This window comes from Paroedura picta, chromosome 12 (assembly GCF_049243985.1).
Source record: "Paroedura picta isolate Pp20150507F chromosome 12, Ppicta_v3.0, whole genome shotgun sequence".
NCBI lineage: Eukaryota > Metazoa > Chordata > Lepidosauria > Squamata > Gekkonidae > Paroedura > Paroedura picta.
Genome location: NC_135380.1, coordinates 5,404,813 through 5,429,167, shown reverse-complemented (window position 1 = coordinate 5,429,167; position 24,355 = coordinate 5,404,813). Strand labels below are relative to the sequence as shown.

Below are 24,355 nucleotides of genomic sequence, written 5' to 3'. Positions count from 1 at the left end.
GCTGCCTTCTACTGAATCAGAACGTTGGTCCATCAAGATCTGGATTGGCTGCTCAGACTGGTAGCAGCTCTAGGGTCTTAGGTGGAGGTCAACCACGTTACCTGTTGCCTGCTCCTTTTAACTAGAGATACTGGGGATCGAACCCGGGATCTTCTGACATGCCAAGCAGATGATTTACCACTGGGCCTTTGCAGTGCTGGTGAATGAGAATGTCTTAGCCACACAGTATTTCACATGCTCAGAGACCCTTTTAAATGGGAAAAGACAGGCCCCCCAAGGACAATTCCAGCACCAGATATGTGTTCGGATTTCCCCTGATGGAGCTTGAGGCCTAGAGTTGACTAAAGGTAAAGGTATCCCCTGTGCAAGCACCGAGTCATGTCTGACTCTTAGGGTGACGCCCTCCAGCGTTTTCATGGCAGACTCAATACGGGGTGGTTTGCCAGTGCCTTCCCCAGTCATTACCGTTTACCCCCCAGTAAGCTGGGTACTCATTTTACCAACCTTGGAAGGATGGAAGGCTGAGTCAACCTTGAGCCGGCTGCTGGGATTGAACTCCCAGCCTCATGGGCAGGCAGCTTCAAACAGCATTTCTGCTGCCTTACCACCCTGCGCCACAAGAGTTGACTAGGAAGAGATTAACCGCCTTATCTGTGCTTTGTTAAACAAAGGCCAGGAGGAGAACTTTCGAGGGAAGGGAGAAAAATGCCGGCAAAAATGCATTATACAATTTATTTATATAACTACTATAAAATCTGCGAAAAGGAAGGGAGGGGGTGAGTGCATAAGATGAAAACATTTCGTCCCCAAAATCTTGTTTTGTGATAGCATCAGCAATTCGTGATTAGGTGCTAGCCCTTCGAGACACTGGGCAATTGTCCGGACGGGCAGAGCGAAAGGGGACAGCGGCCAGCGAAGACTCCGATCGGCTCTCCGTTCGGCTGCTCATACGATGTGGAAGGTTTTGAAGGCGGCCACGACCTGTTTCTCCCGTTCGTGTCTGTTCTGCAGAGACTCCAGAGATGAAATGGGAGGCAGATTCTCACCATTCAGAGTCCGGGCCAGAACTTTCTCATCTTTGGGCTCTTGTTCCGATGGTTTTGCTAGGACGATTTTTGGCTTAGGGATACCCCTGGCATATTCCAGGGCCTAAAAAGCAAAGACAAACAAACAAAAAAGGACAAAAGGAGGGCCGCAGGTAACAAATGGTGAACTTTCCCTGTAGAATCAGATCGACAAGGTGGTCATCTGCTCGGCCCACGTAAAGGCCGAATAACCTGATCCACCCCCCCACCATTCTTAGCTGGGACTGCCACACTGGACCTTTCCCACTTTTCCAAAACACCCTTGGGAGAAGGCCCTTTCATAGGAGGACTGATGGGCAACTTAAAATTCTCCAGGCCAGATTGGCCATAGATTGTGTGTGTGCATGTGTCTCCTTCTGGGCATAGAACAGAGGACACTGAGGGGATGGGGGGGGGGGGGTAGGTGATTGTGAATGTCCTGCCTAGTGCAGAGGGTTGGATTACATGATCCTGGGAATCTTTTCCAGCTCTAAATTCTTATGTTTCTAAACCATAGCAGCAGCAGCAAAGCCCTGTGGATTTTCATATGAGGGCTTCTGCCAATGATACCCCCACTCTGGTTATGTAGCAGCACCATTAATATGGAAAGGAGCAATCTGGGCTCATTACAGTCGCAGGGTGGTAGAAGAACTGTGTGCCATCACTGTATCTTAAGGCAGCAAGTCTTTCAAGCCAAGCACCCGTTGGGTAATATAGAGTTTCTTTTTGTCTATCTCAAAGCTCAGGTAGTGGTTAAGAGAGGTGGCCTCTAGTCTGGAGAACCGGGTTTGATTCCCCACTCCCTCTCCACAAGCAGCCAGCTAGGTTGTCTCTGGGCTAGTCACAGTTCTGTTAGAGCTGTTCTTGCAGAGCAGTTCTGTCAGAGCTCTCAGCCACACTTACCTCACAAGGTGTCTGTTACGGGGAGTGGAAGGGAAAGGTGTTTGTGAGATTTGTTGGGACTCCTTTGAGTAGTGAAAAGCAAGGTAAACAAACAACACTTCTGGTACTTAGGGAGAGGGAGAAAAGTTTCTGTCTAATTTTCGATGACCTCTGCTTCATTCTCATTTTTCTCGTTTTTGTATCCCTATTGCTTCGTTCCCGCCACCCCTTTCTGCACACATTTTCCTCCCTCTAGTGGTTGGTTTGATATTACACTGTTGTATGTCTGGCATGTAACCCTGTAAAACTGGATTTTTTTATGCTAGACGTACAGCGAGATAATGTTGGATTGGCCACCAGAGGGGGCAAAACATATGAGGAAAACTGACCCCACCGAAGCAATAGGCACACACAAGCAACAAAAACGAGACTGAGGAAGAGGCGTAATTTCCCAGGACTCTGCCAATCCCCCACCCCCTGGTTGCCTTTTCAGGGAACATCTGGCATGCCCGGCTGCCCCATACGTTGTTGTGGCATGTCCTACCTTCTGCCTGGACACCACCAACTTGTTCTCCGGTCTGGGCGGTGGTTTCCGGGCACTGATGATGTTCTTCAAGTTGTACTCCTTAATCTGCTTCGCGTATTCCTTTTGCTGCTTGATCGTCTCCGCCTGTCAGGAGAGATACTGCCATGGTTGGGGTCGGTGTGCAAGTCTGCTGTGGGGCCTGAACATCATGCAAAGGCAGCCTACACTCCGAATGTACTTAGCAAACAGAACACTCCCTCCTCAGCCTACCTTGCAAGGCTGTTGTGAGAATAACTGCTGTCTCTGTTAGCTGACTCGCCATCTCTCAGCCTAATCACCTTTGCAGAATTGTTCTGAGCTTAAACCTACGCTTCTTGAAGAACAGGCCAGGATATAAACATAAATTTGACCCATCATTTATTCCTCTGGTGCTTTGGCTAAGGGTGACTGGCAACTAATGAGCAGAATATCTGAAGAGAAGACTTTGTGGGTTTATCGTCCAAAGTAAACTGAGCTCCTTTTGGTTTCACAGTTTGCATGGGGGAGGGGGGAATGCACCTTTTACCTAGCCAGCCGTCAATTTCCCCCTCCTCCATAACTTCAAACAGGCTGCCACTGGGGTGGGGTGGGGAGCGGAAATGTTTAAATATTTGAATGTTTAAATGTCTAATTTGTATGACTGTTTAGTATTTGTTCTCAGCTGCTCTGAGCCAACCAGAGAAGGACAGGGTACAAATAAGAATGTACCACGTTAATATTTTGCCTTTTAAAAAACACCGGGACCCTTTTTAAGCCCGTCTGAAAATCATTCCAAACAGCATGGTCATGCAGAAAAGAGCAACAGTCAGTAGAACCTTCAAGGCTAACAAAATTTGTGACAGAATAGGAGCTTTCGTGCCTCACTGCTTACTTCCTCAGACTTCTTCAGTCCTGATGAAGTGAGCAGTGAGTCCAGGAAGCTCACAGCCTGCTCCAGATTCTGTTTGTCTTAGGTGCTCCTGGACATTTGCTCTTTTCTACTGCTGTAAGATGGTGACCCATCTGGATCTACAAACAGGATCTTGGAAAGAGCTGCCAAATCACAGCTGACTTATCCTGACCCCCTTAGGGGCTTCAAGGCAAGAGACTATCACTTGACTCTAAAATGTTCTATGGCAGGGGTAGTCAAACTGCGGCCCTCCAGATGTCCATGGACTACAATTCCCAGAAGCCCCTGCCAGCATTTGCTGGCAGGGGCTCCTGGGAATTGTAGTCCATGGACATCTGGAGGGCTGCAGTTCGACTACCCCTGTTCTATGGCCATTGCCCTATCAGTAGGGCAGAAGGACAGCCTGTACTACTTCGGATCACATGTCTGCTCAGAAGATCTAGGTTCGAATCCAGTAGCACCTTAGAGATTGACCAGAGTAACCGGGTCTGAACTTTTGAATATTTTCTATTACATTCTTTATTGAGGACACTGGATACCAATTTTCTAGCATCCTTCCTATGGTTTTTGCTTTCTCTGTGTAGTCCCCCCCCCTTTGGCCCCCTCTGAAAAATGCCTACTCACAGCATCTTGTGAAACCATGCCCAGTATTAAAGGGGGGGGGCAAGGGAAAGAAGCAGAGAGGGTTCTCCCCCCTAAGACCCTTTCTTGGATGATTGGTCTCATCTCTTCTTTGGTCCGGTAACACCTGATGTTTCTTAACAGGCCATAATGTGCATTCAGTTGCATTGGCGGGGCCGTGTTTACTTTCATTTCCCCTTCTGTGATAAAGCCAGGCCATCTGAATTTGCAGGGGCGGCTCAATCGCATCACAGTAATGCACACTTGAACCAGCCGGAAGAGAATAAACTTGGGTGTACTTATCTGCAATTGGAATTCTCGGCAGGTGAGCATCGACTAATGGATACCTCTGCGGAGGGACAAAGGGAACTGCGGCTGGAAAACATTATCTGCTTTGAATGCGCCGCAGGTTTCTGCGCGTCTATCTTTCCCCCATGAAGAAGAACACCGCTGGGAGAGAAAAGGTGCAGCAGGTCTTCTAGCTTGGCCCCCCTGGTCCCATGGAAGGATCCCCATTCTGACCCACAGTGACTAAGGTTGCCAGCTTTGGGTTGGGAGACACCCTGGATATTTTGGGGGTGGAGCCTGGGAGGGCGGAGTTTGGGGAGGGGAGGGACTTCACCGAGGCATAACGCCATAGCATCCACCCTCCAACGCGGCCATTTTCTCCAGGAGAACTGATCTTGGTTATCGATTGTAATACTGTGAGGCCTCATAATGCCACCTGGAGGTTAGCAACCCTAGTGATGACCCAATGAATTAATGACCTCCAAAATATCCTATCTTTAACAGCCTTGCTCAAGGTCTTGAAAACCTGAGCAAGCCTAATTCATCTCATGTTGGGTCGTCTTCTTTTCCTGCCACCTTCCACTTTTCCTTGCATTATTGTCTTTTCCAGTGATTCTTGTCTTCTCATACATTATCTGCATTTAAATGTGCATCCCCTGGGGGGGAAAACCCTTCAGAGAGGGCAGAGGACTGAATCAAAGGAGCATGGGTGAAATAACAGTGACTGGAATGGACAGCTCTTTTCGTATCAGAGAAGGTGTATTTTGTCGTCATCGTTGTACCCCCGGTTGCTTTCCACATTCTCGGATTTTATTCTAGTTTTAATATTAGTATTTTGAAAGAGGAGTTTTTTGAGAGAGGAGCATCCCCCATTTTTTCTTAATTTTCTAAACTCCTCTCAGAATCTTCCCTTTTCTACCACTCCTTTTAACTCCCAGCATTCCTTTCCAAAGTTGATGAAAAAGGCAGCGTTTTTGTCTTACTTTCTCCTTGATGGTCTCATAGTCAGCTCCGAGGCCGCCGAGCTTCACGTCCATCTTTAAGTAGCCTTTCGTCCTAGAACCCTAAACAGAGAGATGAATTATATTGAGGCGAGTAGCTGCGTAGCACTGTGTACAGAGTAGCTCTCTGTAGCAGCATAAAAGAGCAAGACTCTGGGGACACCTTAAAGACTAACAAAATTTGTAGCAAGGGATGAGCGTTCATGAGTCTTTTTCTTTCTTTTTCTCTCTCCCCCCTCCCTCCCTGCATTAATAAAAAAAACCCACCAAGGTTATTGCGTTACAACGCTGTTGCATTGTAACACAATAGACTCTACGCTTACCTTCCTGTTCTCTTTCTCCTTCCTTTCGTTTTGCTTCTCCCTCTGAAGCAGGTAGCCTTCGGAATTGCTGCGGCTCAGGCAAGGCTGGCTTTCTCTGCTGCTCTCCAAATTCAGCTGTGAGTCGCTTTCTCCCCTCTGCATCACGGGCGGGAGCATGCTGGCCAGGTGGTCATTGGCCAGCTGAGAGATCTCTTGGTGCTGCTGCTCAGCCGCCTGGATCAGCCACTCGGTTGGAGATGACAGAGCTCCTCTCAGGTTGTGGCCAAACGGCTGGGGTGGCCTCAAGAAAGGAACAGCAAACAGAGAAGGGGAGAAAGGGGGAAAAGATAACAAAGTGGAATCATTTGAGACCTACCTGGCTGGCCTAAGGGGAAACAGGGAAAGTATGCATGTGGGGGCCATACTCCTCGCAGCGTAGAGGTTGAGGAGGGGTGTCTGGTTGGACGTCACGTGATCCAGAAACTTTCCTGAAGCGCGACAGATCTGTTTCTGGCCACTGTCCAAACTGGAGGTATACTGGATGACTCCCCACAACCCATGTTCACCATCTTCTGTTCCATAATGGGTTGAACAAAATTTGAGTCTAACGGCATCTTTAAGACCACCAGAGTTTGATTCAAGGTATAAGCTTTCATGCGCAGACACACTCCTTAAGCTACTATTGCGCATGTACACAAAAGTGTGTCCCTTGAATCAAACTCTGATGGTCTTAAAGGTGCATCAGATTCCAACTTGGTTCTGCTACTTTAGACCAACACAATGACCCATCCGTGGTAGAAAGATGTTCGAAAACAAAACAAGCAGGCTTCTTCCGCTGTCTGCTGTCCACATCAGGGGTAGTCAAACTGCGGCCCTCCAGATGCCCATGGACTACAATTCCCAGAAGCCCCTGCCAGCATTCGCTGGCAGGGGCTCCTGGGAATTGTAGTCCATGGGCATCTGGAGGGCCGCAGTTTGACTACCCCTGGTCCACATGTTATGCCCTGCATGGAGATTCCACTTGGCTCACCCGGCTAATTGCCACTGATAATAAAAGCTATTGACAGACCCATCGCCATTAATCTTCAGTTTTTTAACAGGTCGTTACCTTTTTAGCCCTTTTACTGTGATATTTTGGTAGTGAAATGGCACATGCAACCTAGGGAATTCACTACCCCAAGGCAGAGTGATAGCCAGTAGCTCTGAATGGCTTGCAGGACCACTCTAAGTGGAGTCCCACGCTTCTCAGCCCACTGAAGGACTGCACTGTCAAAACGAACAAGAAGGATTAGACTGATGGGTGGAGAATAATACCGAAAGCTATTAAAATATTGTCGGTACATCAAACCTCCATGTTCAGAGGCAGTGTATCTTGGAAATCAGGGTCTGCGGAGGGGGATGAACTGCAGAATAGTTGTGTGCATAACTTGATTCAAATGTTTGGAAAGGAAAAAAATATCATAGCTTCCATTAATGGATGAGGGACACTGTGAGACTATTGTACAGAGAATCATGAACCATCTAGTTCAGGAGTGGCCAAACTGTGGCTCTCCAGAGGTCCATGGACTACAATTCCCATGAACCCCTGCCAGCATGTGGAAAGTTGCAATACCTGCAAAATGCTAACTGGGAAGACAACTTGGGAAGATGCCTGAACTGCATAAGCCACTCAAAGCAGTTTTAAGGTTGGACTCAAAAGAAAATGACCAGCTCTGACATACTGATGCTGAATCCAAGGACCCTTGGACTCTCTACTCAGCTGTCAGTGGCTCTCCAGGGTCTCAGATTGAGGTTTTTCGTATCACCTCTTGCCTGATCCGTGAATTGAACCCAGGACCCTCTGCCTGCCAAGCGGATGCTCTACCACTGAGGTACAGCCCCTTCCCCAAAGAAATCACCCTTAATTAAACACATCCTTACTCTGGGTCGCCAGAAACATGGCTGCTCCTGATGTCCTCCCTATAAATATTTCCGGAATTCCAAGATGAAAGTCCTTTGTTTACTCGCGGATGGATTCCAGGATCGCAAGCAGATGCGATCTTTTTGTCTTCTAAAGGGTTCCGATGCTTGCCATGTCCGGGGAGGGAACGGGGCTCCGAAAAGGCACACCGACGTGGGAAGCGTTGCTGGCACCCAGAAGAGTTCTGAGTATTCTGTTGGACTTCCTGGTGGTTTTCACCAGAACATGGCAAATGAAGCCCAGGGAGGTTCTGGTACGAACCCAGCAGAAGAGGATACCTAGCAAAGGTCAAGTTCATGGAAGCCTCCTTGCCATCTTGCAGCGCAAAGCTGACGCCCTTTGTGTGCGACCGGGTGTCCTGGGTCCCTGTGGCCACAGAAGGCCAGAGGAGAGCGGCAGGGAGACTGGGAGGTAACCCGCAAGGTAACAAACTTCTGATATCCTGCTCCAAATTGGGAACTCTGGACGAGCTGGAATTTGTCGGAGTGTTCTCAAATTCTAACTCATTGTGATGTCCAGCGGGCTGGTCCCTTAGTTCTACTTGAGCTCCTGCTGAGTCCTGAAGGGAGCTTTCCTTCAAGGGAGGGCCTAGACTCGGGTCCGTCCCTCTGGTCTCAGGCCCTTTGCTTTGATGAACCTAAAATAAATGGCAATTAAATTGACAGGGAAATTCAAAACAGGGAGATTATGAAAAGGGTGAGCAGAACCCACACAGCTCTTGTGATCTGACCCCAGTCTGAATGACAGCAAATGGGCAATTTTCCTTGTACCCTTTTTTGCCTCCAGTTCTCAGGGGATCAGTTGTAATTCGGAGAGAGCTAGAGCTTCCCACCTGCAGGGAGTAACCTTAGTCTCCTCCAAGGATTGGTTTGTCTTTAGACCCCTCTTTCACAGCACCAGGACTGACCCGGATAGCTTCAGAGTCAGACCTTGGAAGCTAAGCAAGGTGAACCCTGCCTAGTATTTGGATGGGAGGCCTCCAAGGGAAACCAGCGGCACGGTGCAGAGTCAGGCAATGGCAAACCAACTCTCAAGTCTCTTGCCTGCCTGTCAGACAACCCTAGGATCTCCTGCCTATATTACACACAGGCCATACGATCCACTGACTGACCGATAAATAAATAAACAAATAAATGCACAGCGTCAGTCAAGCAAGGGCATAGCGTCACAGAGGCAGGAGGCTAAGAACTGGGCCGGAGAGACATTTTTAAATTCCTGGGAGTGCTGTTTGTTTGGACAAAAAAAGCAAAACGTTCTTCATTGCTAGCCCAGTTACACGGAGAAGCTCTCTTTCAAAGCCCTACGAACGACTGCAAAACAGCTACTCTGGAAGGCTTCTGGCTTTCTGTCTCCCTAGCAACAAACCTTCCAATATGGTTAGAACTCTGCGTTTCTACCGGAGCAATAACTCTGTAGAGCGCGCGAACGGCACTGCAAATCTTCCATGCCCAACAGCTAGTGAGCGAACAGCCCTGTAGTACACTCCCATAGAATCCAAAGCAAGTCGCAGCTTTCTAAATCAACTCATGGCGCTCGATGGCTGCAGCTCCGCCGACGACTGCACTAGAATCATAGAATCATAGAGTTGGAAGGGGCCATACAGGCCATCTAGTCCAACCCCCTGATCAACGCAGGATTAGGCCTAAGCACTGTTGCAGAGAAATCCTAAGCAGGTCGACTCAGAACCTTACTGAAGTGCATCGATGGAAGGCAGGAGTCCCTAAAATGGGGCCTGTGAGCATTTGTCTGATCTTGTCATCTATATATCCATGCCATGGTTAACCTTGGGGCTAGACTACTGTAACTGACTGCACTTGGGTCCTCCCTTGAAGTCAGCTCGGAAATTCCAGTTGGTGCAGAACAGAGCAACGTGGTTTAAGGATTCACGGGGCCTGTAGCACCAGAGCTGGTTTAAGGATTCGCAGGGCCTTAGAAGAGTACAATGTTTCTGCCATGTTTGTGCCGGTTTTGTTTTATGGTTTGTCCCGTTTTTAATGGGTTTTACTGAGGTTTTATTGGACACTCTGTAACCCGCCACGAGCCGGTCTCAAGAGTGGCAGGAAAATAAATAATAATAACAACAACAACAACCACAATAATAATAAAAACCGGGCTGGGAGCAGCCAGACTAGGTGACAGAAAGGCCCCCCATAGTGGAAAGGGAGAAAGTGTCCTCCGAGTGTCCTTAAGAGGGAGAAAGGGAGAAAGGGAGAGGAGATATGCTACAGCCCTGATCCACTGTGCAGGGCCCCTAGACGCGTGGGGCCCACAGAACAGGGGTAGTCAACCTGTGGTCCTCCAGATGTCCATGGACTACAATTCCCATGAGCCCCTGCCAGCATTTGCTGGCAGGGGCTCATGGGAATTGTAGTCCATGGACATCTGGAGGACCACAGGTTGACTACCCCTGCCATAGAAGGTACTACATGGATAAACTGGCCCTGCCTTCAAAGGTCCTGTTTACATCTCCCCTGCCCCCTCTATTTTTTTTTTTAAAGATGAAGATTTAAATAAACAGGGACCAGTGCATACAGACATCCCAGCTCCATATTACCTGGAGAGGGTCGTGCATCTGCTGGCATGCAGGAAACTCCAGTTTGGATCCCCAACATCTCCAGTTAAAAGGACCAGGCGGGAAGTGATGGGAAAAACCTCCACCTGAGACTCCGCAGAGCCCCTTCCAGCCTGAGTAGCCGGTCCAGACCTTCACGGGCCAGGAGTCTGATTCAGTAGAAGGCGGCTTCGTGTGTCCGTGTGCCTGTTCATGCGCGGTGAAAGGGAGGGATGCGCACCCCGCTCTAATGCCACAGGTTAAAATATTTCCAGCCAGCAGGGTAAGTGTCTGAACGGGGTGTAAGAGTCGCCCCGGAGCCATGCCACGCTTGAAGCAGGCCTGTGTTTTGTTTAGTTAAGTCCCAGCTCCGCCGGCGTCCAGTTACGGGCTCAGGTGCCACTCCTCATGAGGTGAGACGTGGGCTCCCCAGAGGTAGCGCACAAAGCCGTTCTCCATCCATTTAATCTTTGTCAGCCGTGGGCTCCTCCATTTCACCTGCCCGTCTCACCAGGGCTTCTTTGTTAGCAACACTTCCATTTGAGGCCGAGTGTATGCACTCAGAGTAACTGCTTAATGGTAGGTATTAAGCCACACATCGAGCAGAAATGTTTTAGTGAAAGCTTTAGCGCTGGGGGACCTCGGCTCCCGGTGCCAAGATGATAACTTGTTAGCCAGACCTTTTCTGTAGTGATTAATGTTTGCATGTAGCGCGACTCGCATGTAACGGTTCTATGGTCTCGCTGCGAGCCACCACCGAGCCGCCAGCCAGCCGCTGCCTTACTTAGAGGAATTGAGTGGCAGCGGGGGGGGGGGGGGGGAGGAATAACAACCAACAACAACAAAAAAAACTTTTCCAGATGAAAACAGCCTCATTTCTTCAGCCCCGGCATAACGTTCCGCCTTGCGCCTTCTCCTCGGCTGGGAACAAAAAGCGATCTTCTCAAGAGACTCCGACTTAATTGCAAGTATAGCATCCAGCTCCAAAAGAAACAACGCTTACCAATGCAAGAGTTATCACTGTTATTGTTGCGGTTATTTTAAAGGGTCTGTGGTCCCTTTCCCCACATTGATCCTCACAATCACCCTTCTGAGGTAGATTGCAGGGGTAGTCAACCTGCGGTCCTCCAGATGTCCATGGAATACAATTCCCATGAGCCCCTGCCAGCATTTGCTGGCAGGGGCTCATGGGAATTGTAGTCCATGGACATCTGGAGGACCACAGGTTGACTACCCCTGGATTACAGGGCAAGCCTAAACTGACAATATTTGAGGCAGGTTAGGGGGAAAGTCAATTCGTTTGAACTCTGGTGCTGGAGAAGGCTTCTGTGGGTTCCGCAGACAGCAAAAGTCACAAACATGGAAACACGAGAGCACACAAAGCAAAAAACACAAAACTCCGGCTCACTTACTTTGGCCAGATCATGGGATCCAGTGCAATGAGGACAGCAATTATGCTAGGGCTGGTCGGTAGTAAAAGGAAACCAGGCCAACAGAACATGGTGGTTAGACACAATCAGAATGGACGCTGGCCAGAGCATTGCGCAACCAAAAGAAGTGGTGCAAGATCGAAAGACGTAGAGACAGTTGAGCCATAGGATGGCCAAGAGTCAGATTCAGCTTGGTGTAGGGGTTAGGAGGAGTGTGGATTTCTAATCTGGCGAGCTGGGTTTGATTCCCCGCTCCCCCACATATAGCCAGCTGGGTGACCTTGGGCTCGCCACAGCACTGATAAAGCTGCTCTCACTGAGCGGGAATATCTCTCAGTCTCACCCACCTCACAGGATGTCTGTTATGGGGAGAGGAAAGGGAAGGAGATTGTAAGCCACTTTGAGACTCCTTCGGGTAGAGCAAAGCAGCATATAAGAACCAACTCTTCTTCTGAACGGCTAATATCACCATCATAGTCTGTTTTGTCTGTTTTAACTTATGCAATCTGCTGTGTGTCTCCGGGAAAGGGCAGCATAAAAATGAATAAATCTCAGTCATTCAAAAAAGGAGAATTAAAACCCTGTCAAATAACCTGTCCTTGAACCTGAGTCCTAAAACCAAGCGATTTCTTGATTTACTTTGCTCATATCCCGCTCTTCTCTTCCGCTGGGGTCCCAAAGGTGCTTACACAGTTCTCCTGTCCTTAGTTTTATCCTCACAACAGCCCTGTGAGGTAGCTGAAGTTGAGTGTGTGTGACTGGCACAAGCTCAGCCAGCAAGGTCCCACGACACTGCTGGGATTCAAACCTGGGGTTTTCATGTTCTAGTCCAGGGGTAGTCAAACTGCGGCCCTCCAGATGTCCATGGACTACAATTCCCAGGAGCCCCTGCCAGCATTTGCTGGAAGGGGCTCCTGGGAATTGTAGTCCATGGACATCTGGAGGGCCGCAGTTTGACTACCTGTCACTTTAAGCATTACACCATGCTGGCTCTCTTTTCTTTCTCGAAATTCTTGCAAACCAAGACTTGAGGAAAGGAAGGAGGGATGAAGCAAGGCAGAAAAAGTCTTTCATTAAAAGGGGGAAAAATACTTCTTGCAGCTTTGGCTATTCTGGCTTCAGGAGGAACCGTAGCCTTAGGAAAGTGGCAACCGGACATTTCTCCTGCTCCGGTTCTCCCTTCCGGTGCTTCCCAATTCCTATCAAATGCACAAAACACCCTCAGCGAGATCCAGCTTAAGGTCAGGAAAATGTTGTGCGCACATTTGGGGAGATGTGCCAGTCCCTGGTCGCCTGGCCCTGTGTGCTTTCCCAGCCTTAACAAACTCCACGCTAAACTGGCATCGGGCATGCAGGAGGGGCCACCGCATCTGAAACTGAGCTCAACTCAAACTCATAGCCTTGAGCGAGACAGGGCTGATGTAATTAACGCTCCCACAGAGCCCCATCGATCCAAGTTCTAATTAACGACTGAGCCTATAAGCCCCCACAGAGCAAATATTAAGGAGCCCTCCCCCCCCTGAGCAAATGGAGATAGATGGATTTTCCAGCAGAAACATGCTTTGCTTTGTTTTCCCTGCTGGCGCCAGCATGGCTGCTTTTGCACTGGGCAGGTAGACCATCCTCCTGCATTATCTCTTTGAAAGAAGGACACAGGGACACAACTTCGGCCTGTTTCTTCTTCTCCTTCTTCTTCTTTTTTTTTGGTGGGGCGAACTGTTCTCTTAATGCCAATCAAATTGAGAAAATGATCAAATGAAATTGCATTTTGAGCATCGTAAGCTGTGTAATGTCTATTCTGTTAAATTGAGGCCCGTAATTGCTTCTCTGCTGAAAAGATACAACAAAGGCAGCAATCATGAGATGTCATTATCCCGGACTAGGAAACCGGCCTTTCCGGGGAAGACTTCAAAGGCTTGTGGTTCTCGAATTGCATTTGGCTGCTATTGTTGGAGCACAGGCAATCTTGATTAGGTGTTTACACGGAGGTAAGGCACGGTGCACAGAGAGCCTGAGTGCCTTGGTCTAGAGCCATTAAAAAATTGTACATTATGTTCCTCGCTTTGAAGTAAGGGGTCTGTAGGGAGGAAAGCAACTCGTATTGAGTACAGCCGAGCTAGACGGGGCCCACGGCCTCCGTCTCGTGCTCCCTTTTTCTGTCACTCTCAAAGAAACTCATCAGGTTCTTAGGGAATCAGGCAGCGCCACAAAAAAGAAGTTGATGCTTTAGAAAACCCTTTGCCAATCCATGGGGTTGTTTTGCTGCAGCCCCGGTTTGGACAGCCCCTGAGGCAGGTGGGTCCTCATTAAACCACGGAGATAACAAAGAGCATTTATGTCGCGTTTTCCTCTAAATGCCCCCCAAAAGCTTGCATGCTTGCTTTCAGGGCACTTAAGTATGCTATATATTTTGTTTTGTTTAAAGATACAGAAAGAGGGTCATCCAGCACTGGGGGTGGGGGGTGGGGATCAAAAGATCCAGGGCAGGATCCTGTTTAAAATGTCTGCGCAGGGAAGGGCTTTGGGGTAGTGCACTGCAATCTCCCCCACTCCTCAAAATATGCCCCAAATGTTGCTCTTGGGAGAATCAGGAAACCACTCCCCCCAGGTCATAGGGCTGCTAATTAAGTGCTTGGAAATTTTTGGAGATTTAGGGGCGGAGCTTGGAGAGGGCAGGGTCTTGGAAGGGCAGGAACCTCAACGGGGATATAATGCCATCGAGTCTGCCCTCCAAAGCAGCCATTTTCTCCGAGAGGAGGAAAAATAGCTGTTTTTTTGTACCTCGATTTTTACTACCCGCCTGTAAGTGGCTTACCTGATTCTGCATCTTAGCGTCCGCTGCTCTTAACCACTACACCTCATAGGATTTTACTTTTAAGAGTCTGTTCCTCAAAGCTTTTAAGGGCCTGTTTCTCCCCCACCAGCCATGTGCATGCTTGTCTGCAACCCCAGCTTTGCCCCTTGCGTGATACATGGGATCCTTTACAACAGCCCTGCGAGGTTGGCCAGTGTGGCTAGTCTCATATTATGGCTGGAGAGGCTGAGGTCAAAAAGTACAAGCTGCTGCATGAGTTCAGAAGGGCTGGTACCAAGGATTTCCGGACTCAACTCAGGGTTTCAACTGCTACAGGGCACCAGCTAGACTGTGGTTCTCCAGATGTCCATGAACTACAATTCCCAGGAGCCCCTGCTGCGCTGGCAGGGGCTCATGGGAATTGTAGTCCATGGACATCTGGAGAACCATAGTTTGGCCACTCCTGAGCTAGAGCAAGGACTTCCAATAAGGAAATTTCAATGACAAATACCTGGCAATCTTTCCTTTTTGTGTGGGTTTTGCTTAAAATAACATCATAAGCAGCAGCAGGTTTGACTAGGAAAGGTTCACAGGCTGAATAGTTTCAACACGCTGAGCTGCAATGCGCCACCAAGTCGGTGATGATGTTGTTATTGGCAGATACTGCTGGCTGATCAGCAGCTTCATTTGCTGTTTTTCTTGCTGCTCAAGTTATTTCAAACACCTGCCTAATTGCCACTTTGAATGCTGATTGCATCCGCCTGTTGTTCGCTGATCCTAATTGTCCGTAATATTTCCCCTATTTCTTTAGTGTCTTCACCTTCATTTTTTAATTGAAGCGGTTTAATCGTTAACCTTTTTCAACCTTTCAACCGTGGAGGAGCCCCTGAAATAAATTTCCAGGCTTTGAAGAGCCCCGGAAGTGATGTCAACTGGCCACGCCCCCTGCCACACCCCCAGAAGTGACATAAACACCTGCATCCTTAGCCTTCCTTTTGCTCTCTCCCCCTGCCTTTACTATTACTATGGTGGCTCTGCCTCATGTAGGATGGAAAGAACGGCAGGAGCTGAGAAGACCCCGGCCCCCCATTCCACATCATAACCGTTCCCCCCCCTTTGATTTTTACACCCATGGCCTGCCCATTGAGCCCTGTGGAGGGAGGCAGCCAGTTCCCTAGCTTGTGGCCAAGTCCACTAAGGCAGGAGGGGGAAAGGCTGCAGATCCCCTCTGGAGCTTCCACAGACTGGGAATCCCTGATTTATTGTATTGACAGATGTTTTAAAGCTGCAAAGCAGCCCTGAGTCTGACAAGGAAGAATCACAGAATCATAGAGTTGGAAGGGGCCATACAGGCCATCTAGTCCAACCCCCTGCTCAACGCAGGAGCAGCCCTAAGCATCCTTAGGGCATATAAATATAAATATAAATATAAATATATAAATATATAAATATATAAATATATAAATATATAAATATATAAATATAAATATAAATATAAATATAAATATAAATATAAATATAAATATAAATATTTTTAAAATCCTCTGATTTTATGCTTAGCCTAGCTTCAATCCCATTGGGCGATATTTATTGCTGGAATTAACTCCATATGCAAAAACGAACTTTCCTTTTCTTTCTGCTGACGGAAGATGTTGTCCCCTGATTATCGGGAAAGGCATTCGCCCGGCGCCCCCTAGCGTGTGTAGGTGTTCATACCAACAATATAATCAGAATAACTTTATGATGCTAGGAGCGGCGTCACTTAGGATAAATGGTTCATTCGAATGAGCGATGATCAAATTAGCTAGCGTCGACAGGAAATGGAATCCTTTCTGCCTTCCAGTGAGGAAGTTAATGCATGTTTATCTATGCATGCGGGGGATGCACAGAAACAGCCTCCCACATAATTTGCACTGCGCATGTTTCTGCCCACAACTCCCCCCTCCCTGCATTAGAGTACCCATTGCATTTTGGGTCCACGCCCTGACAAAAAAAGTTTCTTGTTTCTTTGCATGACTTGGCGATCTGCTCAGTGGAATCTGTTCTGTGCATCCCTACAACACTGAGAACTTGGGCTGCACTTTGTTGCTCCAAGGCAAAGTATTTCACTACTATGAGGGTGTTAAAAACACTGACCTGGGTTCAGTGACCACCTGTCAGCCCAATTAGATCTAGGTTCAATCCTAATAAGACTGTAACAATCGGAACTAAACAAGATCTGAAACATACTGCGGGGTGTAGCAGCCAGGTTATTGGACTAGGGTCCACTCTGCACATGTTGGATAATGCACTTTCAATGCACTTTAGAAGTAGATTATCCTGTTCCGCACTGGAAAATCCTACTGCAAAAGCACTTTGAAAGTCGCTATACAAGCTTTGAACAGGATGTGAAAACAGCATTTGGAGTACAAAAGGGGATGAGAAGAGATCAGGAAGCAGAGGACATAAAATTATGGGCAGAAAGGTGTTAGGGACTTCTGATGTTAGGGACCACTTGGTGGTGTTTTTTTGTTTGTTTGTTTGTTTTTTACAGTCTGAGTAGTTCAGCAGTGGAATTGGCTGCTTAAGGAGCTGGTGGATAAAGGAGCTGGTGGATCAAGCAGCAGCTGGATAAATGCTTGTCAGGGATGCTTGAGGCTGATCCAGCATTGAGTAGGGGGTTAGACTAGATTGCCTCTGGAATCCTTCCAGTTCTTTGATTTTGGGAGATGCCTGGAACTCTGTATATGAGCTCTCAGGTGTTTTCTCCCCTTTCAAAAAGGAGAGGGAGAGAAGTCCTATTCAGATAAGGCCCCTGAGACAGGATGCAGGGTGAAATTTCTGCTCCCTCTCCCCCTGTGCTGTTTCCCCAACCTGGGTGGGTTCAGGTTAAAACAAAAGTTAACCTCATGCTTGGGAATTAGTTCCTGGAACTCCCAGCATCCCGTATAGTTTGGATCTCAGGGGTTTTTGGCAACTGTTTATTGCCCGCTCTTGTGATGCACATATTGTTGCTCTGATTTCGTTGCTAAGCACTATTGCAAAAAGTGATTTATGAATATATTAAGCAAACAAAGACAGCGCTTTGAACAGTCACCGGGAGCTCTCAAAAGGCCATTTTTACATATTCTGCTTGAAGGGCGCTCGCTTACCTGTCCTGGATGGCCGTCCCTTTGCTTTTTACTATAGAGCTGCAGGTAGGAGTTGTTCTGCTGGGTTGCTAATCCCAGAGTGACTTTGTTCTTTCCTATAAAGTCTTTTTTGGATCTCTGGGGCTTGAAGTCTTTCACCTGGGTGCGACAGCCACGGGCGTTTAGACTGGAACTGCCGTTGTATCGCCAGGCAGGCTCAGCCTCCTTGTTTTCTTGCTCCCAGTTTTTAGGAGACGGACAAGATCCGTCGCTAACACTCACAGATGGCACCCAATTGTCCAGTGACTCCTTGTCCGGTACAGATGGGACAGCCTGCTGCTCTTGTGGGAGATGATGATCTGTAGCCGTGAGCCTGTCTTGGGAAGGAGCGCGGGTCAGACTGAATGGTGAGGCTCGAGCGTCCTCTGCACCTGACTTCTTTAATTCCACGATGAGGCCTTCTCCCTCGTCCTTCCCGTTGGGATGGTAGCGCAGCCCAGAGTACCGGTCTGTGGTTTCCTCTTTGCTACCAAAAAAAGAGCAAACAAAAAGGAACAATACGATCAAGATCTATTCAGAGGGGTGGCGTGGGGTAGGGGTGGCCATGTTGGTCTGAAGCAGCAGAACAAAGGTTGAATCAGGCAGCATCTTTAAGACCAACACATTTTTGTTAATAAGATATAAGCTGATATAAGCATGCTTGTGCGTGAAAGTTGGCATCTTGTTGGACTTGGTGCCCCAGGATTCAAACTTTGTTCCATTTAACCAAGAGAAATATTGTTGAACATTTTAAAGGCACTCATTTCAAAATCCCAGGCACAGGTCTGTTCCAATGTCTGAGGTCCTCCCGGTGAGACGTTCTCTAGTGCAGCGGTTCTCAACATTTTATAGCCTATATATATCACCAATCAAAGGCCCTATCCCTTGAGAATGGTTCAAGGATTCGCGGGGCCTGTAGCATTAAAACCAGTTTAAGGATTTGCGGGTACCTAGCGGAGTTCAATGCAGCCAGACTGGGGGAGGAGGGCCCATCACCATGGGAGTCACTCCAAGGATCCTTAAAGAGAGAAATGGTGGGGGGGGGGAGGAGGAGATTATGGCCCTGATTCATGGGGGGAGGCCCCATGCAGGGCCCCTGGAAGCGTGGGGCCCATAGCATGTGCTAAATGTGCTGCATGGATAAACCGACCCTGCCAGCAGCATAGAAACAAAAAGCTCACCTTACAGGCATTCTGTTACTGCACGTTACCACTCACCGGAAGGATGTAAACATTGCAGCAGCAATGTTGCAGGGAGTAAATCTTAAATTTTTGTAGCTTCGAGGGGCAATCCTCAGTGGGTAGGATGGGCAGGAAGCAGCCCGTCAAAGACACTTGCTGATGGACAGGAGGAAGGGGCGGGGACTAAAAGAAACACTGCATGTCCCAGGTTAATATTGTTTGGGGCGGAAAGTTTGGGGCTGAAGACACCTCCCCCCTGCCAAACCCCCAAAATGACAGCCGTACATCCCTCAGGCCTGGCAACAATTAAAAGACCCTTGGCTATTGCCTTATCCTAATCTGGGGACAGCAGCCTGTTTATCCTCCACATAAAGCCTGACTCACTGATTATAAAGACTCCATTAAACTTCAGTTAAGGTCCCTAACTACCTATGCCCGGGGATTCAAAACGGCAATTAATGTTTCCCAACAGGTTTGGACAACGTCACCTGCCCTCCCCCCCCAGCGGTCCTAGACCGAGCGGTGATTATTCATGAATGCAAATCATATGCATGCAGAAGTGAGTCGTGTTTTGAAGTGGCTCCAGCCCAGAAATGTGCAATAGTTGGACGCAGGACAATAGCAGTGCTCCAAAGGACAGCAGGAGGGGCTCATTGTATTGATATCCCAGAGCCAGGGCTCAACTCGATCGCGTTGTTCGAGGTCGCCAAATGGGGGCGAGGCGCTCCATCTCTGAAGCGCCGCTGGGCAGGCCAATGCAGAAAGGCTCTTAGAGAGCTCTCTGCCCCCTTCCTCCATTGAATGAGGGCTACGCGGACGGCCTGTGCACAACATGCCTCGTCGTCGGGGAGGGGGACCCAGCAGATGTAGGGGTGCCTCTTCAAATTCCTGGCTTCATAATGGAGGCAAACAGAGAACGTCATAGGTGCACAACATGATATTTTGTGGCAGCTAATGGATTCCATCTGAGCACACGCTGTGATAATTTGAAAGAACATAACATCAAATTTCCATTTAATGAAGAGCTCCACGCTCTGTTGGGAGAGGGGGGGACAGAAAAGAAAGCCCCCGTCTAAGATCAGAGTATGTTTCCTGCACAATTAACATCCTTTCCCCACTAGCGATAAAATGTTCAATAACCAGCTACTTTGCCCGTTCAGGAGGGCCGTGAAAACATGCTATTAATAAATTTTGCCTTCTTTTCTTTCACCACGTTGGTTTCTAAGTAGACAGTTAAATTGAATGTGTTTATCGTTTCCCCATTTCAGGCTTAATTTAATCCTTTTAAGCAACAATTATTTAGAATTTATGCGACGTTCAGGCTTTCTCTGCACACGGCAAATCCAATTTTCTGTTTACCCAGAACGGGGAAGTTAATGCATCACTAAAAGCAAGGCAGGGTGAGAAACAGCCGTTCTAGAATTTTTTTTTTTAATTTTGCCATTTAAGCAGTTATTGAATAAAAAAAAGGAACTATTCCATCTGCACGCCCTCAAAAAATAATAAAGTTTTCTGGCATTAGGGATGGAAGACAAAAGCCACTAGACTGAGACCGTTTCCGCACGGAAGGGTAAAAAGCGAGTGTCTTCCTGCTTACAAACGTGGGATGGTAAATCTCACGTTTGCAGCCCTCCTCACAGGGAGACCCCTTGCGCGTTTTCCCTCTGCCCCTTCGTGGCTTTTTGCCTCCTAACGCCTCGTGGACATGTCCACAGCTCTGCTTCCCAACCCTATTCTTCATGATTGTACCACTTCTGGGGGTTCTCGAAAGCCGAAGAATGTTTCAGGGTTTAAAGGTAAAGGTAAAGGTATCCCCTGTGCAAGCACCGAGTCATGTCTGACCCTTGGGGTGACGCCCTCCAGCGTTTTCATGGCAGACTCAATACGGGGTGGTTTGCCAGTGCCTTCCCCAGTCATGACCGTTTACCCCCCAGCAGCAAGCTGGGTACTCATTTTACCAACCTCGGAAGGATGGAAGGCTGAGTCAACCTTGAGCCGGCTGCTGGGATCGAACTCCCAGCCTCATGGGCAAAGCTTTCAGACGGCTGCCTTACCACTCTGCGCCACAAGAGGCTCTTGTTTCAGGGCTTACTCAACAGTAAAAAAGGAGAGGGAGTGTTGGAGATCCAGGTTTGAATCCCCACTGCCACTGAGCCTTGCTGGGCGGCCTTCGATCAGTCACATAATCCCAGTGGAACCTACCTCGCAGGGTTATTGTGAGGCTAAAATGGAGGAAAGGAGAATATTGTAAGCTTTCTTTGGCCTCTTTGGGAGAAGGACAGTTCTCTGTGTGAAAAAGGCCCATGGTTACCTTTGGTTATCACCGCAGTCTTCTTTCCCACAATTACTTCTGGTGGGAATCCGTGCCACCTCCGACTCTTCCAGGTCACTCAGGGGTTTTTCTTCCTCTAAGCTGTCCTCCTCTAAGCTGTCTTCCTCCATTTCATAGTAAGACTGGTTCAGCAGCTCTTCACTGTTACGGATCCGCTGCTGAAGTTCCAACTGATACTGCTGTTCTCGAGCAAGGCTTTCCGCATCAGACTCCAGAGAGTCACGTGTGCCGGAGTGGAAATCTTCCTCGGTCAGAAACAGCCCTTCAGAGGCGGTTTTCAAGAATGTGTACGGAACATGGGGCTGAGTCAGTCCGTTTTGTGACGGGCGGCTCCTGTCCATGTTGCAAGAAGTTCACCGCAGGCAGTAAAATTCTCTCTGGAGAGGAGGTAGAAACCGCCTTGCTTCTGGAAAGCAGAAGACAACAGCCCTATCAAAACAGTTCATAACAAAAATCGAGTCCAGTGGCACCTTTAAGACCAGCAAAGGTTTATTCAAGGTGTGAGCTTTCGAGTGCAAGCACTCTTCCTCAGACGAAATGGAACAAGGATCATAAGCGTACAGATATAAGGCAAACGTAAACAGTGGCAAATTAGTATGTGTCATAATATCCAAATTAAGCCATATTATCTGTATCTGTTTCCTGTTCCGTGTAAACCGCCCTGAGCCTTCGGGGGAGGGCGGTATATAAATAAAAATAAATAAAATAAATAAATAAATATGATGTCATATGATTATTCTTTGCTAAAACAGCTAATCAGCCCTTTTGAGTTCAGTTTTATTTCTCCAGTGTTTTATGAACAACAACTGAACTCAAAGGGGCTGATTAGCTGTTTTAGCAAAGAATAATCATACAGCATCATATGGCTTAATTTGGATATTACGACACGGTTTACTAATTTGGCAAAATTTATTTTTGCTTATATCTGTATGCTTATGATCCTTGTTCCATTTAGTCTGAGGAAGAGTCCCTGCACTCAAAAGCTCATGCCTTGAATACATGTTTGCTGGTCTTAAAGGTCCTATTGGACTCAATTTTTGTTGCGCTCCTTCAGACCAACACGGCTACCCACTTGAATCTATCTTTATGGGAAAAAGTTCATAGTCAGAGAGCCTATAATCCCAAACCTGAGAAGCTACCTGGAAACGTACAATAAAAAAAGACCTACTGATTTTTTAAAATCTTGTTTAATTTGGAAAGTATGAGTATTACTGGTGGAGAGGGAAATGAAGCTGTTAAACAAAACCTCCTAAATATTTTTAAATTATCCATCTCTCTTTAATCAGCTCATGTCACAGTACATTCGGGGCCTGGAGATCAAGACCTAGGAGGAAAGGCTGAAGGACTCGTGAATGTTCAATCCAGAGAAGAGGAGATTGAGAGGGGAAATGATTGTTCTCTTTAAGTATTTGAAAGGTTGCCACTCAGAGGAGGGCAGGCAGTGGTTCCTATTGGCAACAAAGGATAGGATTCACCATCTAAATTTTAAATTACAGGCAGAAAAGTACCAGCTGGATATTAGTTTTATTATTTTTTTTACAATAAGAGGAGTTCAGCAGAACAAACATCTGCCTAGGGAGATGGTGAACTGGTGGTCTTTAAGCAGCGGCTGGACAGATACTTCTCATGGATGCTCCTGCATTGAGGGGGTTGGACTAGATGTCCTCTATGGTCCTTCCATGCCTCCAATTTTCATGAAGGTCGGTGAGCCATTAACACTATTGATCTCATCTTATTCCCACATGACTCTTTAGCAATCTCTTGACCCTGGGCAATACCCTGTTAAAAATGAAGCCAATCTTTCATTTGAGTGTGTATATGAATGTACATTTCCTTTGCTTGAAGGAAGAAGGGCTGTTAAGATTATAAAACATTAGAAGTTATGAATTAAAAAGCAGCATTAAAAAAAAACAATACCCACAGAAGATTGACCCCATGATCCCGAAGAGGGTTTGGAAGCAGATGATGGAAATAACAATGCATAATCCATCTATTCCAGGGGTAGTCAAACTGCGGCCCTCCAGATGTCCATGGACTACAATTCCCAGGAGCCCCTGCCAGCGTTTGCTGGCAGGGGCTCCTGGGAATTGTAGTCCATGGACATCTGGAGGGCCGCAGTTTGACTACCCCTGATCTATTCTGTTGCTGGAGACAGCTGGAAGAGACTTTGAGGGAGGCAGAAGCACCTTCTCACACAGGATGGACGCTCTTCCTGTGATCACTAAAACAAAGGTTGAATCCAGGGGCATCTTTAAGACCAGTGCTGTTTAATTTTGGGTCAAAGCTTTGTGTGCATGTACATGAAAGGTCATACCTTGAATGAAACTTGGTTGGTCTTAAAGGTGCCCCTGGGCTCAAACTTTGCTCTATGGCTTCCAACCAGCATGGCTACCCATAAAATCATAGGATCATGGAATTGGAAGGGACCTCCTGGGTCATCTAGTCCAACCCCCTGCACTATGCAGGACGCTTCCAACCCTCTCGCTCATCCACTGTCACCTGCCACCCCCTTGAGCCTGCACAGAATCAGCCTCCCCGTCAGATGGCTAACTACCCCCCCCCCCCGAAAAAGCGTGCATGCACACTGAGCTCATACCTGGAACTAAACTTGGTCGGTCTTAAAGGTGTCCCTGGACTCTGCTGCTTCCGACCAACAAGGTGACCCCCCCTCCCCCTGAATCTATCCCCACCAGAGAACCACTGATGCACCATACGCAACCATTGCCTGCGTGCGCTATGGATCTATGGTTTTTATCAGCTGTGTGCGACGGGCAGAAATCCAACAGGTGAAGCACCTTTCAGCACGACCCCTGGATGCTGGGGCGGGGGGAGCCACACCTGTTGCCTTGCCGCCTTTCCAGCAGTTGCTGCGGGGCGGCATGGTGCTCCGGCCGGTGTGAAGAAAGCGTCAGCCCCCCAAAATGCCCCTCCGCCGCCCCCGCCTGAGACCCCCTCCGTGGTCACCTTTTCCAAAGCTGGAGCGACAGGAGCGCCGCCCGGGCGATTCACAGAACGGCTTCCCGCCGCCGCCTCCACGCCAATAGCGCTGCGTCGCCCTGGCAACGGTACACAGTTACGCGCGCTCTAGTCCCGCCCCTCCTCCTTTTCTTTTTTAATTCTCGGCCCCTACCAAGTGGAGGGGAGGGGAGGGGCGATTCTCTGCGCTTCTCCCTGCAGCCGGCGGGAATGGTCCTTGCCGCTGCCCTAGGTGATTAAAGAGCTCGCAGGTGGCGCGCGAAAGCAGCTGCGCGCGGGCGTGGGCAGGTGCTCGCTCTTTGAGGCGCCTTTCAGGCCCACAGACTTGCATTCAAGATACGTAGCTGCAGGTGGGTCGTCGCTCTGGTCA

The 24,355-nt window shown here is 48.3% G+C and overlaps 1 protein-coding gene across 1 annotated transcript; it reads right to left on the bottom strand.

The window, feature by feature from the left end:
* Positions 1-718: 718 nt before the first annotated feature.
* Positions 719-24,112, bottom strand: JHY (junctional cadherin complex regulator). Its single transcript, XM_077306378.1, has 8 exons — positions 23,974-24,112; positions 20,989-21,415; positions 17,479-17,983; positions 7,533-8,209; positions 5,634-5,913; positions 5,293-5,373; positions 2,491-2,616; positions 719-1,149 (listed from the first exon to the last, which is right to left on the bottom strand). The coding sequence occupies exons 2-8, from the start codon at positions 21,348-21,350 to the stop codon at positions 946-948; spliced, it is 2,235 nt and encodes a 744-aa protein (XP_077162493.1). The 5' UTR covers positions 21,351-21,415; positions 23,974-24,112; the 3' UTR covers positions 719-945.
* Between the last annotated feature and the right edge of the window lie 243 nt (positions 24,113-24,355).